Source organism: Peromyscus eremicus, chromosome 12 (assembly GCF_949786415.1).
Source record: "Peromyscus eremicus chromosome 12, PerEre_H2_v1, whole genome shotgun sequence".
Classification (NCBI taxonomy): Eukaryota; Metazoa; Chordata; class Mammalia; order Rodentia; family Cricetidae; genus Peromyscus; species Peromyscus eremicus.
In genome coordinates, this window is record NC_081428.1 from 49,132,153 (window position 1) to 49,150,216 (window position 18,064).

The 18,064-nt window shown below is 40.0% G+C and overlaps 1 protein-coding gene and 1 long non-coding RNA gene across 3 annotated transcripts in view; one reads left to right on the forward strand and one right to left on the reverse strand.

The window, feature by feature from the left end:
• Abhd10 (abhydrolase domain containing 10, depalmitoylase) lies at window positions 1-14,415 on the forward strand. Its single transcript, XM_059277875.1, has 5 exons — window positions 1-162; window positions 2,858-3,041; window positions 6,363-6,474; window positions 6,961-7,098; window positions 13,588-14,415. The coding sequence occupies exons 1-5, from the start codon at window positions 48-50 to the stop codon at window positions 13,930-13,932; spliced, it is 894 nt and encodes a 297-aa protein (XP_059133858.1). The 5' UTR covers window positions 1-47; the 3' UTR covers window positions 13,933-14,415.
• LOC131922987 (uncharacterized) overlaps window positions 6,890-18,064 on the reverse strand; it is an 18,323-nt gene continuing 7,148 nt past the window's right edge. For both annotated transcript variants that reach the window (XR_009382451.1, XR_009382452.1), the window contains exons 2-3: window positions 10,139-10,320; window positions 6,890-7,344 (exon numbers count right to left, since the gene is read on the reverse strand). This is a non-coding gene — a long non-coding RNA (uncharacterized LOC131922987). The remainder of the gene's footprint in view (window positions 7,345-10,138; window positions 10,321-18,064) is intronic.

Sequence of the window (18,064 nt, forward strand, 5' to 3'; positions counted from 1 at the left end):
CCCGGGGCCCGCGCAAGGCTGTAGCGGGCGCAAGGGCCGCTGGGAAGATGGCGGCGCGGGTCCCTTGTCGGAGGTGGGGCTGGGCGGCTGTGTCCTTCGGCCGGCACCGAGGCCCGAGCGCGTCGCTGGCTCGGAAGCCCCCGCGGGCTTGGTGGCTCCCAGGTCAGTGAGCGGAGGGCGGGGACTCGGGCTGCTTCGAACGCCCGGCGTTCGTCCGTCCGTCCGTCCGGTGCCCGCCGAGAGCCGGCTTGGCGCCGCATTCAAAACTGCTCTGTGGCTCCGGAAGGCTGGGAGAGACTACTCTCTGCCGCGGCCCGGGGGCGATCGTGGAGGTCCTCGGCAGCCGTTTACACTGCGGGTGAAGGAGCTTCTGCGTCCTCTGACTCAAACGCCAAGACCAGAAAAAAAAAACAAACTCAGATGTGCATGTCATGTATTTGGTTATTAGCGGCTTCTAGCGCTTTCCATATCGTTAACTTTGTTAAATCCCTAGTCCTGCCCGTGGTTGACTTAAGGAGACATGCAATATGAGGCCTGGTCTTTGTACATGTAGATGCCATCTTTTGGACCTAATGTCTGGTTTTCCTTCTTGAAAGAAGTATAATTGCTTTACAATGGAAACTAGAATTCGGATTAATAAGACTACATACATAGAATATATGATTTATATATGTAAATATAGTGACACGTAACCATACACACACCACATGGTTATGGAGTTATCTTTGAATGATACCCTTGGTGTGCTTTTCCGCACCTTGCCAAAGAGCTGTTAGATAGATGCATACACAGTACTTGGAATAGTAATGTCACTATATAAATTAACATGGTTAAATTTTGTGAAGAATCTAATCAGTTTAACTTACAGTGCACACAAAAATAGTGAGTATTATGTACTCTCAGCAAAGTATAGTACGTCAATTCGTTAACAAGAGTAAAATATTCCTTTACCTCTTTACCTGTGTTCATTCACCGTATATCAGACTTTCAGTTAATCCTTATTATATAAAGGTGATTTATAGATTGAATGTTGAGTCTGTTGTTTTATATCTCACAAACATAAATTCAGTGGTCACTGCTTAGGATGCAATTCATGTGTTGGGAGGTAGTGTCGGAAAAGGGATCAAAGGATTATTTGAGTGTTTAATTAAGGAAATGGGAAATGAACCTTGGTGTTGACACAGTCTATTGGCCAACACAAACTGATCCCCAAGAGCTCTGTTTTTTCCACCAAGTTTTAAACTTGGCATATATTTTCATACTGTGAAACTTTGAATCTGGTTGACAGGTAAAGGCGATCGCTTTTAAAGCTTGTAATTCTTCGTGTGTGTTTGGGAGTGTGTGTGTGTGATGTGCTGGTGTTTGTGAAACAAGGTTTCACTACATAATTTCTGGCTCTTCTACAGTTCACTGTACAGAAGAGACTGACCTGGAACTTGTAGTGATCCCTTCGTGCCTGTGACTCTTGAGTGGGGTGCACCATCACACTACACTCTCTAATCTTTTTTTTTTTTTTTTTTAATAAACTAGACAAACTGAAAATGGGAAAAATTTTAGCAGCACACATGGGATAGACCCAGGAACTTTCACCAACCCCAAACTATTTGATATTTATTTTTTTTAAATGAAGGCTGGCAAGGATAACTCAGCCAGTAAAGGCACTTGCCACCAAGACTGGCACCCTAGACCCACAAAGTGGAGGGAGAGAACTGTGTCCTAAGTTCCTCATATATGCATAATATGTACATACACACAGTAAGTAATTAAAAAACCTTAAGAGTAAAATAAAAGATTTATTGGTCCAGAAAATGACTGTTCAAAAGTATTCAAGCCTGTCTTTGGAAGGAAGAAAATGTGATTTTTAAAAAAATATTTATATGAGAAACACCATTGATAAAGTGGTGGTCCAGGTGCTGCCAGTACATCTGCCCACTGGCCATCCCTGGACTAGTATCTTTAATGCAGCAGTGAGCATGACAGTCACTATTTGGTGGTCTCGAAAAACAAAACAAAACAAAAATATTTATATGGCTTTGATTTTTTTAAATGTTGATTTTTATAATAGGGGAAAATTAAAACAATGAACTGGAGTAGCCCTGTAAGAGTTACAATTTGTCCTGTTATATTTAAATAACCCTATGTGTGCCACTTACAAAAAGCCAGCAAACAGAAGTAAACATTTACAGAGTTGTATGAGAAGTATTTTTCCAAGAATGATATATGATCCATTTGGTAGGAAATTATGGTGGTTTCTTACCTGTTTCTTGATATTTCTGGGGAGGATTGTTTGGTGGTAACCTGGTCAAAAAGAGCTCAGTATTTCCGACATCATTCCTTCCTTGCTTGAATACTTTCCCAGCTCCTGATTATTTTACCTCTGATTCCCAAATCATGGGATTGCAAGTGTCTGCGACTTTGCCAGTTCCCCTTTGAAACAACTTTTCTAAAGGCAGAGGAAAGGGAAAGACAAAACACACATGCCCTTCTTTTCCCCACTCATCTGGCCAAAAGTAGAAAACATGAAATTCCTGAAACACTGTTAAAACAAAGTAGAAAGAAATCTCAGGAGAGAGGTTAAGTGGTGTATTTAAATCTAAATGTTAATTGCTACTGTTTAGGATAATCACATGGCGCCAACATGAAGTTATTTTTTGATGCGTCTCAAGAGTATGATTGGGCCTTGCTCTAAGAAGGTAAATTTTTTGATATAACTTTGAAACTAAAGATCTCATGCTTGAAGCCTTTTTTGATTTTCCCATCAAATGCAATGAGTTAAGAAAGTTAAGATTTGAAAATATATGCGATTTTCCAAAAATAATTTTCAAACTAAAATTCATGCTTTGTGTGCTTTGTTTAGCTTGCAGACAAAAGGTAACACTCTCTTTTCTTCAACGACCAGACCTTCCAAGTCTGGCTTATAAGAAGCTAAAAGGCAAAAGCCCAGGAATTGTCTTCATCCCTGGCTATCTTTCTGATATGAATGGTATAAAGGCACTGGCAATTGAGGAGTTTTGCAAATCTCTAGGTCACGGCTATATAAGGTAGGAACAATACATTTCAGAGAATATATTAGCATTTAGCATTGTAGTAGAGCCAACTGAATTAAATGCCAGCATTTGAATAGATGAATTTATTTTACTGATGTACAGACTTTGATCTTATGGTTTAGGGTCTTTAAGGTCTTTGTACCATGCTGGCTAGATTGGCAAGAAAGGTAACTAGCAACTAAGTTCTTTAGCTACAGTAGCCTGTGTGGCAAAAACGTGTAAACTCAGTGGGTTTCTTGTGATCACTTGTGATTATGGGTTTTCTACTGAAGACATAGGACTTATTTGGTCACTTTTTATTACTTTCTAAAATAGGTATTTAGGGCTGAGAGTATAGCTCATCAGTAGATAATGTGTTTAGCACAATCCTGGATTCAATCCCTAGCACAACTCACACACAAAATATTTTTAAAAGTAATATAATATTGTAAGACTGATACTGTATAATTTACATTTCTGTTTTCTTTCTCCTTTACTTATATATGAATGTGTGTGAGCGTAAACAAGGATAGGTAGTATTTAGTTAAAACTTAATTTTATATTTGTTCCTTTTCACTCAGATATTTCAATAGAAATGTATTCATGTAACAGAAATTGTTAGGTTTATCAATTTTTTTGGTATTTTAATTATAAGAAGGGAATATAGTTTAGTGGGAAAAATATTGGTGTAGAATTGAAGAACTAAGGATTGAAGACAGAATTCTTTCAGTAACTGATACAACAAGTCAGTAGTACACAGTAGACACAGGTTTGTCATCCAATAAAAGAAGGCTGGACTAAAGATAATTTCTGAGTTCTTTTCTAGCACTAACAACCTGAAAAATCTATTCATCTAAATGTTAAGAATAGTTTCACTAGCCGGGCGGTGGTGGCGCACGCCTTTAATCCCAGCACTCGAGAGGCAGAGCCAGGCGGATCTCTGTGAGTTCGAGGCCAGCCTGGACTACCAAGTGAGTCCCAGGAAAGGCGCAAAGCTACACAGAGAAACCCTGTCTCGAAAAACCAGAAAAAAAAAAAAAAAAAGAATAGTTTCACTAATACTCATTCAATAGTTCTAGAAAATACAGCTACATATAAAACTTTTAGGCATTATCTGTTTAGTGTATTTGTAGAAATTATGTCATTAAGGTGGATTTAGTCTTCCTTTTGTCAGACCAGCAAAACTATTTATTTTCATTTTCAGAACTATTTAAAATCTCTTGACTTAACTTGCTTTGAAGACTAGAGCTGAATAATATATTAAGAATTATAAAACATTGTACTTGCCCTTAAGCGAGGGGTGAAAATACATATAGGCATTATTAGGCAGAAGTACTCATCAGAATGTGATTCAAAAGAGGAGAAATTACATAAGGTGAGAGACACTGAGAAGGGAAATGGATGGACAAGACTTTACAAAGGAAATCTGGAAAAAAATAAAGATGTGGGTAGAAGGGCAGTTCTACCTATGGAAAGAGACCACTGAGGAGAACATGCATAAAGATCAGAAATATTGCTAGTCAAAAATAAAGTTCAGAAATAAAGCTAGTCATTGCTTTTTTGTCTGAAAAATGATCTAATAAAGAAGTCAGCATTTTAGGACTAGGGAGATGTCTCAGTGAGTAAAGCTCTTTCTGTGTATGTGAGGGTCAGAGCTGGGATCTGAGTCCAGCCCATGTAAAAGTGGGGTGGATGTAGCAGCCTACCTGTAATCCCAGCATTCGGGAGGCAGAGAAAGGGAGTCGCCTAAGCAAGCTGGTTAGCCAGACCAGCTGCAACAGTGAACCTCAGGGTCAGTGGGAGACCCTGCCTCAGTGTATAAGGTGGAGAGTGGTCAAGGAAGAGATTGGATGTCAGCCTCTGACCCTAAAAACATGTGTACATGTACCCGTGTACCACATAAATACATGCACCCCTTCACATGGGAACACATTCACACATGCAGCAAAACACACATAAAAATAGAAATCACCATTTTACTAGTTCTTGAATTTCATTTGAGACTGAGCTATAGCCAATTCCAGCATAATGTAGTTTTCTGCATATTGGGTACTATATAAATATGCTTTATAAACATAGCCCTTTCACTACAGGTTCTTTAATCAAGTTCTTTTTGTGTAGTGTTATAATAGTGGTGAGTGTAGCAGCCTTCCCAGTTCAGTGTGTGTACAGGATCATGTGTGAGCATGACCGTGCATGCATGGGTGCATGCATGTGGAAGCCAGGAGACAACCTTGGTTGTGAGTTTTCAGGAGTCATCCACTTTTTGAGAAACAAGGTTTCTCTCATTGGTTTAAAGCTTGTCAAGTAGGCTAGACTAGCTGACCAGAGAGCCCTTGGGATCCACCTGTCTCTGCCTTTCCAGCACAGTACTAAATGAGAAAGTTCACCAAATAAAGTGATATGATTAAAGAATGACTAGAAGTTCAATGAGAAATTTTCTACACAGTGGAATAGCATGCAAAAGCTCATAGTTATAAAGGGGGTTGGCCAGGATTGGGAGTAGTTCAGAATGACCGGGGATTTTGATAATTTGTGGATATGATAGGATACTTCATAATTTATTGAATTGGAACCTTGAAAAAAAGGTAAAATTCAGAGATTAGACAGACTTTGAGCTTGGATCTCTAGGAAAATTTAGAAAGAGGAGTTCATGATGAAGCTGATTCTAGTCCTTAAAAGCCGTAAGTGCTATGAAGAAAATAAAACAGTAATAGCACAGAGCTGCGAAAGAAGCACAGTCTTAGCATGTGAATGGTCAGCCAGCTCTTCATGAGATCCAGTGTGTGAGCTAAAGGACTGAATGAGGTGAGGTGTAGCTAATGGATATCTGGAGATGCAGGAATAAGGATGGTGCGTACCTTTAACTTCAAGAATGAAAGTGAGAATTCAGTTGGAGAGGGAAAGAGATCTCTAATAAATGAAGTCAGAATGGTAGGGAAGTATGGTAAGGGCTTTGAGTTTTATTAAATATACAAAGCATGTATGATATGGTATTTCATTTGAAAGGATCATTCTGACTACTCTGGGAATAGACTGTGAGGATAAAATACAGAAATAACAAGAGACTTAGAAGACTCCTGAGTTGGTCTAGTTGAGATGGTAACTTGGACCAAGGGTAGCAGTGGAACATGTAAGAAAGTGATTGACATGAGAGGTACTTGGAAGTTAAGCCAGTAGGATTTACTAAAATACATGTTCAGTGATGTTTTACTATAGGTTAGGCATTGTAGTAATGAAGAATGTCCTGCTTTGCTTTGAAAATAAAAGAAGCAAGCATGGACATATTTCCACATACAAGCATTTAGGTATAAATATGTATTTCCCTTCTTCCAGGTTTGACTACTCAGGAATTGGAAATTCAGATGGTAACTTAGCAGAATGCACAGTGGGGAAATGGAGGAAGGATGTACTTTCTATACTTGATGATGTAGCGGAAGGACCACAGGTAACTGTTTTTTGTTAAGTAGAATGATTTTTGACTCAAGCAATATTTGATTTATTTCTTTAGGTATGTCAATTGATGATATTTTGTCAATTTTGATCATTTTGATTTTGATGAACAATTTTGATTTAAATTGTTCTACTTTTACTTTCTAATAAACAGTAAGCACTCCTCATTGAACAAAGTTTGTTTTCATAGCTCTATATTATAGACATAATGGCTTTGAGAAAGTTGTATTGGGAGGCAGAGGCAGGTGGATCTCTGAGTTCGAGCCTAGCCTGGATTACAAAGCAAGTTCTAGCACAGCCAGAAACAGAGGGGAAAAAAACAAGTTATAATTGAATTTGACTTTGTGTTACGTGTTAAAAGTCTAGGAGTCTAGGATCCACATGGATATAAAAAATGCAAAGTCCATACGTTTCTCTTAAAGCATTTTCTTTATAGACAAGTATGCGAATCCTCTTTAAAGCCATACGTGTTTGTTTGTAGATACTGGTTGGATCTAGCTTTGGAGGATGGCTCATGCTGCATGCTGCAATTGCACGGCCTGAAAAGGTCGTAGCTCTTATTGGTATAGCTACTGCTGCAGATGACCTGGTGACACAGTTCCATTCACTTCCTCTTGAGGTGAGTCACATTCCATTTGGCAACCCCAGTGAATGCTTCCCAGCATTCTCCCTGTCCTTGTGCACCCACTGCCTCTGACTGATTAGAGTGGCCCATCTTGTCTTTGCTGCCTTTTTGTGCAGTCTCTTGTTTTAAGGTTTCCTTTTCTCATGGCTGCTTGTATACATCCTGCCAAATACATGAACCACGGCAATGGAGTTATGGAGTTCCCAGGGTCCAGGTGCTCAGCTAAGTCCGGCGTGGGATCTGAGGGAAAAAAAAAAATCTACATACACTATGTTCTTATGTCTGTTAATTTTATTCCTCTAAGACAAAATTCTATCAAATCAGCTTTAGCTCCACCAGGCATTCGAGGCAGGAATAACTCTAGACATATCAAGCTCTATATCCGTCTACTTTATTTCTCTGGGATGAAATCCTGTCTCCATAACTACAGTTCTGTCCAGCTCCCTAGCTCATAGCCCTGCTAACGACTAACTCCTATGCTTTCAGACTCATCTTCGTCCTCTGTATTTTCTCTCTCTATCTCTGCTGCTCTCTACTCCTGGCACTCAGAAAGCTCTACCCGAGATCTGCTTACCCTCTACGAAACCTCTGTTGTCCTCTCTTCTCTCTTCGCCATGCTGTTCTGTCCTTCTCTACAGAAAATGCCTGCCCTTTCTTTCCCTGGGCACATGATTCCCTGCCTCCTTGGGAATGTTGTTTCATCTCTCACCTTGATATATAAAAACCTCTTGTTCTCAGTCAAAATGCTTTGGAGAACCAATAGGCTTCCTCAAGGCGAGGGTAAGGGTAGTCTGAGCTTCATTAGCACAAGAAACAAAGCTATGCTATGTGTCTTTGCCAGCTTGTCTCCTAAGCTCAGCAGGGCAGTTAGTAACTTAGTAGATTCAACAGGTCTCCGGAGCTGAATTGTTTACCAATTGGTCTGGGCACACAAGGATTTCATAGCAGAAAACAGCACGAATATTAAAGGCTGGGTAACACCAAATATTCATAATAAATGGCTTCGCCTTTTGACAGACCCCTGGCCAGTCAAAGTTCAGCTTTAATACACAGCTGAGTCTATGATATATTCTTTTGGCCCCCAAGAGTGTCATACTGCCTCCTTTCTTTTTTAGCTATATTTTCTTTATTTCATTTACCTAATGGGATTCCATATCACTGTCTCCTTTTTTATCCTCTTGGTCTCAGTTTCTGGTGTGTGGGTAGTACCTCTTCTTACATTGTATAAGACTGGACTAAAGAAGTGTGAAACTACTTTTTTTAGCCTGAAAACAGCCTTATATCTCTAGGCAGCCATTATCAGTTAGTCAGAGTTAGCACACAAGAGGTAGAGCTTATTTTTTTCTGGCTCAGTTGCTTGGTCAGCATTCTTTTCTACTAATTCATGTCTTACAGCCAAAGAGAAACAGGACTTTTCATCAGTGTTCTTCAGTGATTGATTCATTGTAGAGAGGAAGTTTCTGAACTAACTGGGAAGATAACTTTTCTTAAGCTCTGATGGGATATGTATTTGGGCAGTGTCCTAGTTAGTGTTTCTATCACTGTGATGAAATACCATGATCAAAAGTAAGCTGAGGGCAAAAGAGTTTATTTGGCTTATACTTCCACAGGACAGGAACTCAAACAGGGCAGGAACCTGGAGGCAGGAGCTGATGCAGAAGCCATTGAGGGATGCTGCTTACTGACTTGCTCCTCATGGCTTGTTCAGCCTGCTTTCTTATAGAACCCAGGACCTCCTGCCCAGGATGCCCTTCCGCCGTCAATCACTATAATCAAGAAAACGTCCTATAGGCTTCTCTACAGCCCTGTCTTATGGAAGCATTTTCTTAATTGAGGTTCCCTTCTGTCAGATGACTTTAGCTTGTGTCAAGTTGAAATAAAACTATCTAACACAGGCAGTTTAGTTCTCTGCAAAGATAGTGGAACAGTAACATCTGTGCCTTTTTGTACATTGGTTTTGTTTCCTTCTCTGTGGAACTAAGTTCCTGGTAGGCCCAAGACGTAGAAATTTAAAAAGGAAACAATGTTTCAAGATGGGTTTCCAGACCTGGTGATCAACCTTGAACTTCATCCTGAGTCAGAAATGTGCTCAGCAAGTTCCTCCCCACAGTAGAGTCTGAAAACCAGTTTTGGAAAGTGTTCAGGAAGAAGCAGGGAGGTAAACAATAAAAATAAAGTGTGAACCAGGAGGTGGTAGTGCAGTCGAGGCCAGCTTGGTCTACAGAGCTAGTTCCAGGACAAGCATCAAAACTACACAGAGAAACCCTGTCTCAAAAAACCAAAAAGAAAAAAAAGAAAGAAAGTGTGCAACATTGAATAGTGAGTGTCACTGGTCTCGGGTTTTTCGATCAATGCCATAGAGCATCTGAGTTTGTCCTTAGTTCCTATTGTTCTTCTCGCTTCTTAAGACATAGCATTGTTGGAGCTGGGGAGATAGGTCAGTTGTTAAAATGCTTGTCATGTGAGCACGAGGATCTGAGGTAACCCCAGACCCACGCTTTTTGTTTTGTTTTGCCTTTTAAAGCTGATAGGCTGGGAAAATGGCACAACAGATAAAAACACTTGACAGTGAGCCTGACAACTGAGTTCTGTCCCTGGGACTGACGTGATAGAAAGAAAACCAGCTCATGCAGGTAGTCCTCTGACTTCCACATATGCACTGTGGCACACACATGCATCCTCACCCTCCCCCACAAAACAAATGTAATTTAAAAAAAAATAATAATAATACTAGGTATAGTAGTGTGCCCTTGTAATCCCAGTACTGATATGGCAGACAGGTAGATTCCTGGAGTTTCCTGACCAGCCTTTATAGCCTACTGGGTAAATCCCAGGCTAATGAGAGATCCAGCTTCAAAATACAGGGTGGAGACAGGCAAGAGGGCTGAGCTATGAAGGTACTTGTTGCCAAGCCTGATAGCCTGAGTGTGATCCCCAGAGCCCATATGGTAGAATGAGAATATCAACTCCTGACCTCTAAACACACGTTATGGCATGCACACACACATAAATAATAAATGTTTAAAATACTTACAAAAACAAGATAGGAGGGCTGGAGAAATGGCTCAGCAGTTAAGATCATTTTCTCTGTTATCATGAGGACTGGAGTTAAGATCCCAGCTCCCATGTAACAAGCCAGGTGTTCCCACAGACATCTTCAGGCCCAGTTCCAAAAGGAGGAAACAGGAGGATCACTAAGGCTTGCCGCTAGTGTACCTGAGAAATCATAAGCATCAAGTTCAGAGGTGAGCCTTTGCTGCAAAAGGACTAAGAGTAGAAAATGATAGAGGACCACCCCTGCCCCTCTCCTCTTGGCCTTCATGTGCATGCATACTGATGCCCACACCCTCAAGTAAGTGTGCATTCAGTATCATAGGCACATACATAAGCAACACACACAATGGTTCTTGTTTTTGAAAAGTAAACCAACAGTGGACAGTGTTCCTGAGGAATACCCCCTGAGATGCACTCTCACATACAAATTTATCTCCTGAGAGTCTATTTTCTGTCACAGCTAAAATTACAAAGTTGCTATTCCCTGTACTCATCGCTGATATCTGGGTTTTTTTCACTCTTTTTTTCTCAAACATAGCTCCTCAGTGCTTGAGGTTTTTCCTATTTCTTCTTTGTGAATCTGAAACTGACCCTTTGCTTCCTGCCCTTTGTTGCTAGTCTTTCTCTGTCCCACTAGCCAGCTCCCAAATAAACAACATAGAGACTTCTTATTAATTATGAAAGCTTGGCTGATAGCTTAGGCTTGTTTCTAACTAGCTCTTATAACTTAAATTAACCCATTTTTATTCATCTACGTGTTGCCACATGACTCTGGCTTTTACCTCTTCTTACATGTCTGTTTCCTCTGCTTCTGCTGGTGATTCTGCCTTTCTCCCAGCATTGTCTCTGCCCTGAAAATCCTGCCTAGCTATTGGCCATTTAGCTTTTTATTAAACCAATCCAAGTGACATTTCTTCACAGTGTACAAAAAGATTATTCCACAACACCTCTTAACTCAACCAATACAGTGCTTTTCATGATAGGAAATTTTCTCAAGGCTATTATAGCTTGAAAAGGAGTTCCTTAAACACTTCTTGGCTTATTGTAAATTATAAGATCTGTGCACATTCTTTTTGCATGTATTTAACTAGATTGTTCAGTGTGTAGATTAGGTGGACATGAAAAATGAAATGCAAGGTGTCTTAGGTAGGGTTAGTACTGCTGTGATAAAACTCCATGACCAAAAGCAACTTAGGGAGGAAAGAAAGGGTTTATTGCATCTTACAACACTCTGTCACGGAGAAAAGTCAGGACAGGAACTTGAAGGTAGGAACTGAAGCAAAAGCCATGGAGACACACTTCTTACTTGTTGGCTCTTGGTTTGCTCCCCCTGCTTTAGTACACAGTTCAGGACCACCTGCTTAGGGGTTGACACCACCCACAGTGAGCTGGGCCTTCCCACATCAGGGTTAATCAATACAAAGCCCCCAGACCTGCCCGTAGGCCAGTATTAGAGAGGCGTTTTCTCAGTTGAGAGACCCTCTTCCCAACTAGCTTTTGTCAAGCTGTCAGGAACTAAAGAGCACCAGAGGAAATCAGAGGGACACAGGGAGCACTGCCTCCCATTAACCTCTAGCCACAGTGGAAAGCTCTGAACTTCCCAACGCTTTGGGCTGTGTGTACAGCCTTTCTCATTATTATCTAGAAAGAACCAGGATCATTGTCTACATTGTATCTTAGAGGATCGCAGACACAGTTCATAGGCATAGGGGATTTTAGCAGCTAAAACATGTTGCCTTGGTAAAGTTTCTTCTTAGAGTATGACTCATGCATGTATCCTGTAGTTTCTCTGGGTAATACTTTCTTTCTTATTGCCAAACTTTTTTAGAGTTTAGTTAGAAAAGTTTTGTTTTCAAATGAACTGTATTCCTTCTGTTTGAGAACAGATGACAAGTGGGGATCAGGGATGCTTAAAACGAAACTTGCTATAACTCAGTATGTTCGTAATTAACATAGGTGGAACAAAGTTTTCATTACTGGAGTACAGTAATGGAGTACAGTGTTGCTTGAGGATAATTATCATTTTTTCTTTAAAAATTTGTTTTGCATTTGTGATACTAACACAGATTCATATATTTTTCAGATTTCTAAAGTTTCATTGATTTTTCAGTAATATGGAAATAGAAATTTATAAGCATTTAAAATCTTTTTATGGAAATTTGAAAAACAAATACATGTACAAAATAAGTAAAAAGCATAGAAAATTATGTAAATATGTAATTAATAATGTTTTGTTATAAACTTAAAAACAAAACACATGGAAAACTATGGGAAGAAAATAAATCAGAATAATAATGATACAGCCGTAAGGTAGGATTATAGTGATTTTTAATGTACTTTTATGTATTTTCTATGTTTTGCATAGATAATTCGAATTTTTGAAAAACATTCTTAACTCTGTGTGCGCACGCATGCCAGTGCATGTGTGTGCAGGTATGTGCAGTTAGTCTGGTGCCCACGAAGGCCTAAAGAGGGTGTCAGGTTTCTGGAGCTGGAGTTACAGACCATAAGGTGCCCAATGTAGGTTCTGGGAACCCAGCTGGGTCCTGTGCAAGAGCTGGAAGAACTTTTAATTGCTGAGCCATCCTTCCAGCCAGAAAATTCTAATTTGTAATTAGAAAAATTATTGAACACAAATAAATTAAATCTGAAAAAATGATCCTCGAAGGATATGTTAATGTTTCATTTCATCAGAATCTAGATGTTTAGCTTTCAGAAGCATTTCTAAGGCTTCTATGTTACCCAAATCCTCATCCCTAGAATGCTGAGAGGTAGAAGCTATCTATGCACTTGAAAAACTTTCTTTCCACCTACATTACATAAGTGAGTGATTGTTTTGAAATTTGAAAAACAATTCTAAGATGTGGTTTATATAAACATCACTGTCTTGGGACCAGTTCCCAGAAATTGCTGTACTTTTCTCTCCTCCTAGCTTCCCCTTTAGTTGGGGTAAAGCAGAACATGCTATAAGAACTTGTATGATAAGAAAATCTGAGTGATTGCTTGCTGAAACAGTTTCTGTCTTTAGACTTTGACTATGATATTTAACTGTAAGCCTTGATACTTTCTTTTGTAAAAGTAGAGTAATTACAGAATTATTACCAGGATCGCATGAAATAATATGTATAAGGTGCCTTGCATGTAGTAATTAATTTTTGCTTTCTTTTGATGGATTCTCCTTATGTTGCTCTGGCTGGCCTGGAACTTGAACTGGTTGTGTAGACCAGGCTGGCCTTAAAGTGACAGATCCTCCTGCCTCTGCCTGGGGGGTGCTGGGATTAAAGGTATGCACCCCACCTGGCCCAGTTTTTGGTGATCGCTCTTGTTGCTCCTGTGTTGCTTCTGTCCTCACTTGAGGACTGCCTTTCTCAGACTCTTCAAGTCTGCTACTGGGGTTATTTATGTTCGTGCTTTTATTCTTCCTACTAGGTGCAGAAGGAGATAGAAGTGAAAGGGGATTGGTCCTTACCATCTAAATATAACAAAGAAGGATTTTACAGCATTCCATACAGTTTCATTAAAGAAGCGGAACACCACTGCTTGTTACATAGCCCCATTCCTGTGACCTGCCCTGTGCGGTTGCTCCATGGCATGAAGGACGACATAATTCCTTGGCACACGTCTCTTCTGGTTGCTGACCGAGTAGTCAGCCTAGATGTAGATGTCATCCTCCGGAAGCACAGTGACCACAGGATGAAGGAAAAAGCAGATATTCAGCTGCTTACTTGCACTATTGATGACTTGATTGACAAGCTTTCAACTATGGTTCACTAGAATCCCATTGTGATTGGTATACACTCTAACGCATCCAGAAGATTGAAAGAATGGTATTAAATCACAGACCCAGATACATTAGGGTTTTCCCTCTCACTTTTATTTTGTAAATAGCCGATAAGTATTTATTTAATGATGTCTTTGCACAAATACACAAATTGTGACAAAAGTATTAGCTGCTGTTTGGAAAATTTTGTCCTTTCTTTTATCTTTGATATTTTTTCCATTAAAATAGTACCTATATTTTTATTCAAGAGATATTTACCTTTCATATGCATACTTTAGCTGTTCCAGCTCTTAATTGTCTTCCCGTCTACAATAAAGCTTGAATATTTTGGTTTTTGTTTGGTACCATTATATTGGAAGTTTGTAAAATTCTGATTTTAAAGTGCAATTCACAAAATAGAGGAAGATGTTTATTGCACTAAATTTGAATGATTCTAAAAAAATGTCTGAAGCATAATAAAGTTGAAAAAATGAGGATTCCTTGCTATATTTGAAAATAAAATTATTCAGTTTTTTTAAGGTTAACTTTTATAGTGATGGAAAAGGTATTTCTGAATTTTGAGTTGTCATTTTTATGGGAGTCTTCCGGTTTTTACATTTTTTTAGTTTGTATATAAAAGAATGGGTATTACAATTTCTAACACCTGTCATGTCATTGTACCTCATACACATCCCACTGCTCTGCCTTGGCCCACTTTCTCTGCTCTTCCCACTCCCTTCCTCTCCTCAGTCTCCCTTCTGCCTTCAAGTCCTGTCTCTGAGAGACAACGTAAGAGACTCTTCTTTTGCTCTCTCACCATTACCCTTTCGTGCTCCTCTTCCCCTATAGACCCTTCTCTGCACACAGTCTGCTTTCTCCAGCCATATCATATGTGTATTTAGATCTCCATTCTACATATGAGAGAAAACACTTCCATATCTAAAGTATTTCACTTTACAGACTCTCAGGTCTACCCATTTTCTTGCAAACATGCCTTGTATTTAAATGGTTTCCATCTAATGATGTATCTTTTTTTTTTTATATATAATGATTGGTACGACAGGAGAAAAATGATCTTTGTGTATTAGCTCTGCTATCGAGAATACTTTCTACTAGTCTGCCTTAAGTGTAAATAGGTGATTACCACCTTAGGCAGAAGTGTAGTCTGTAAGGATATAGGAAATGCTAGTATAAAGCATGCTTTTTAATAACTACTGGGATACTAATATATATTAGTGTAGCTAGAGTTTTCCTGCCTGGCCCACAGTTAGGACAAATCTCTCTCACCTGCCAGTCCCACAGACGCTCAGACCTGACCAAGTAAACACAGAGACTTATATTGGTTACAAACTGTATGGCCGTGGCAGGCTTTTTGCTAACTGTTCTTACAGCTTAAATTAATCCATTTCCATTAATCTATACCTTGCCACATGGCTCGTGGCTTACCGGCATCTTCACATGCTGTTTGTCATGGTGGTGGCTGGCAGTGTCTCTCTGACTCAGCCTTCCACTTCCCAGCTTTATTCTCCTCCTTGTCCCGCCTACACTTCCTGCCTAGCCAATGGCCAATCAGTGTTTTATTTATTGACTAATTAGCAACACATTTGCCATACAGAACATCCCACAGCACTTCCCCCTTTTTTTTTTTTTTCAAAAAGGAAGGTTTTAAGCTTAACAAAGTAAAATTACATATAATTTGGGAATTTGGGCGTAGCTTCTCTTACTTCCTGCTGGAGGGGGGCGCTGTATCTTATGGGGACACAAAGAAAATTTTAGGATCATGGAGTAGTCCGTGAGGCTGTATCATCTGAGCCAGTTGCCTTCAAACGGTTCTGGATGTTGGATCATCTGGGCCATGGTATCATCGGAGACCTTTCAGGGGGTCTTGGCTGGTCAAACCTGATGTATCTTAATCTTGAACAAATGCATAGCCTCTGGCTTTCTGTGGGAACAAAAGAAGAGTCTCCTTTCCAAAGTAACATATCCTTACATTCAAATTTTGAAGTCAAGATATCTTTAAAATATGCATATTGATTTAACTCAGCTTCCTTTCCAATCAAATATCTCTGCAGTTAAGAATCCCAAAGACAACACAATCCAGATTCTCTGTGTAATATTCATCTTTACATGGCTTATTTTAATTTTACTGTCTCTTTAAAGACTTTATTTTTTAAAACTATGTATTTGTTTATATAACTGTATATATCACCTTTTTTGTCTCTTTCAAGCCTATGTATATTTTACACACATTTAAACTATTACATCTGAATCTGTCTTATTGTGAATCTGTTGCTTTAAACTGCAGCAGCTGTGGCTGCTGGCTCCTCCCACCTCAGCTTCCCAACATGGCGGTGGTTTACAGCCAGCTCTGGGAGCTATCGTGGGTCTATGCTTTTAACCAAGCAGTGTGTAGCCCAGAAACCTCTTTTTTTTTGTTTTGTACTAGCAAAGGCTAAATCTACCATGCAGCTTAATGTGCCACTTGCAGAGGCCTCATTCCTGCCATACTGCAGGTCGAGTGCGCACGCTAGGAACCCACAAGTAGCTCAAACCGGCAGCTGCTGCTCATTTGAGAGAGACAATTAGGAAGCTGTTTTTAGCTCCGTTTTAGAATCTTTTTTCTCAGTTTTCAGGTGGAAACTCTTGCCACCACGTTGGACGCCATTTGTAGCTAGAGATTTGTCCTGACTGTGGGCCAGGCAGGAAAACTCTAGCTACATATTAGCCTTTATATGAAGTTGTGGTTTGTTTTTTAGTTTTTAATTTGGCTAGACTTTAGTCTTCATGAGTTATATCTAAGTTATTAAATTGAAAACATGACTCATAAAATGAGTATGTGTCAAAGACTTATAAACGAGAGTCAAAGGACAGTTTAAGAAATGGTGTGTTTATAACCATCGAAGAAAAAGGTTGTGATAAAATTCATATGCAGGAAAGTGTTACAGCTGGTTGACAGATCGTCCTGAGAGACGTACTTTATGAGTTGGCTTTTGGCTGTCTAGGAACTTGGATTTCAGGGGCTCCCACTATGGCCAGCACTGATCACAGTAGCTCACTCTGCTTACATTAACTCTCTGCAAACACTGGTTTGTGCTGAACCCTGCTTTCTTCCCAGGTGCCCAGAATATTGCTATACATAGAGCAGGAACTACCTCTGAGTTGTTCCATAAAACACCTTGTCACTGACTCTTAACAAGCTTCCTTGTGGACAACATGTCATGAGCTGTCACAGCTCTTTGCTGGAGACCCAGTTTCAGCCTGTGACTCCAGCATGGATTCTTGGAAGCTTTCCCCCAGTTTCCCTGGACTTCGCCCATGGGCCTTTTTCCTTTGGTAACTCTGCTTTGGATCCTTTCCCTCTAATAAATCAGTAACAAGAGGAACTGTATGGTGAGTTGTGGGCATTCTAGCAAGTCTGCACACCTGGGGTGGTCTTGGGAACTTCTAATATACATACAATTCAACTAACCCATGATTATCACTTAGAGAAAATCAGAAATTTAAAACAAAAGCAAAACATAAATCCTGTGAGCCTTGTTTCCTTGAGCTAGAATGGGGCTATTTGGGGGCCCCTCTGGCTAGATATCACTAGGCATGAAGAGTATTAGAAAAATGAAGAGGACAAGGTCCCTGCCCATTAGAGTTTTCTGGAGTTAAACAAAATGTAATGAGGTGGAAGAGTCAGCATGTGTCAATGCAGTATAGCAGTTAAGGTAGGAACTGGAGCTTGGAGCTGCATCCCCTGAGGTGAGAGATCCATAGCATGTGTCTATGCAGTATGGAAGAAGTTAAGGTACAAAGTGGAGCTTGGGCCTGTGTGGTAATCTGAATGTAACTGGCCCCCATAATCTCACAGGGAGTGACACTATTCCGGAGGTATGGCTTTGTTGGAGTGACAATGGCCTTGTTGGAGGCAGTGTATCACTTTGCGGGGGGAGGGCTTTGAGGTTTCCTATGCTCAGGATATTGACTAGTGTCTCAGTCAACTTCCTGTTGCCTGCAAGATGTAGTACTCTCAGCTACTCCAGCACCATATCTGCTTGCATCCCCATCGTGATGATAATGGACTGAACCTTTGAAACTACGCAAGCCGTGGTCAAGCTGTCTCTTCACAGCAATAAAAACCCAAACTAAGGCAGGCTGAAT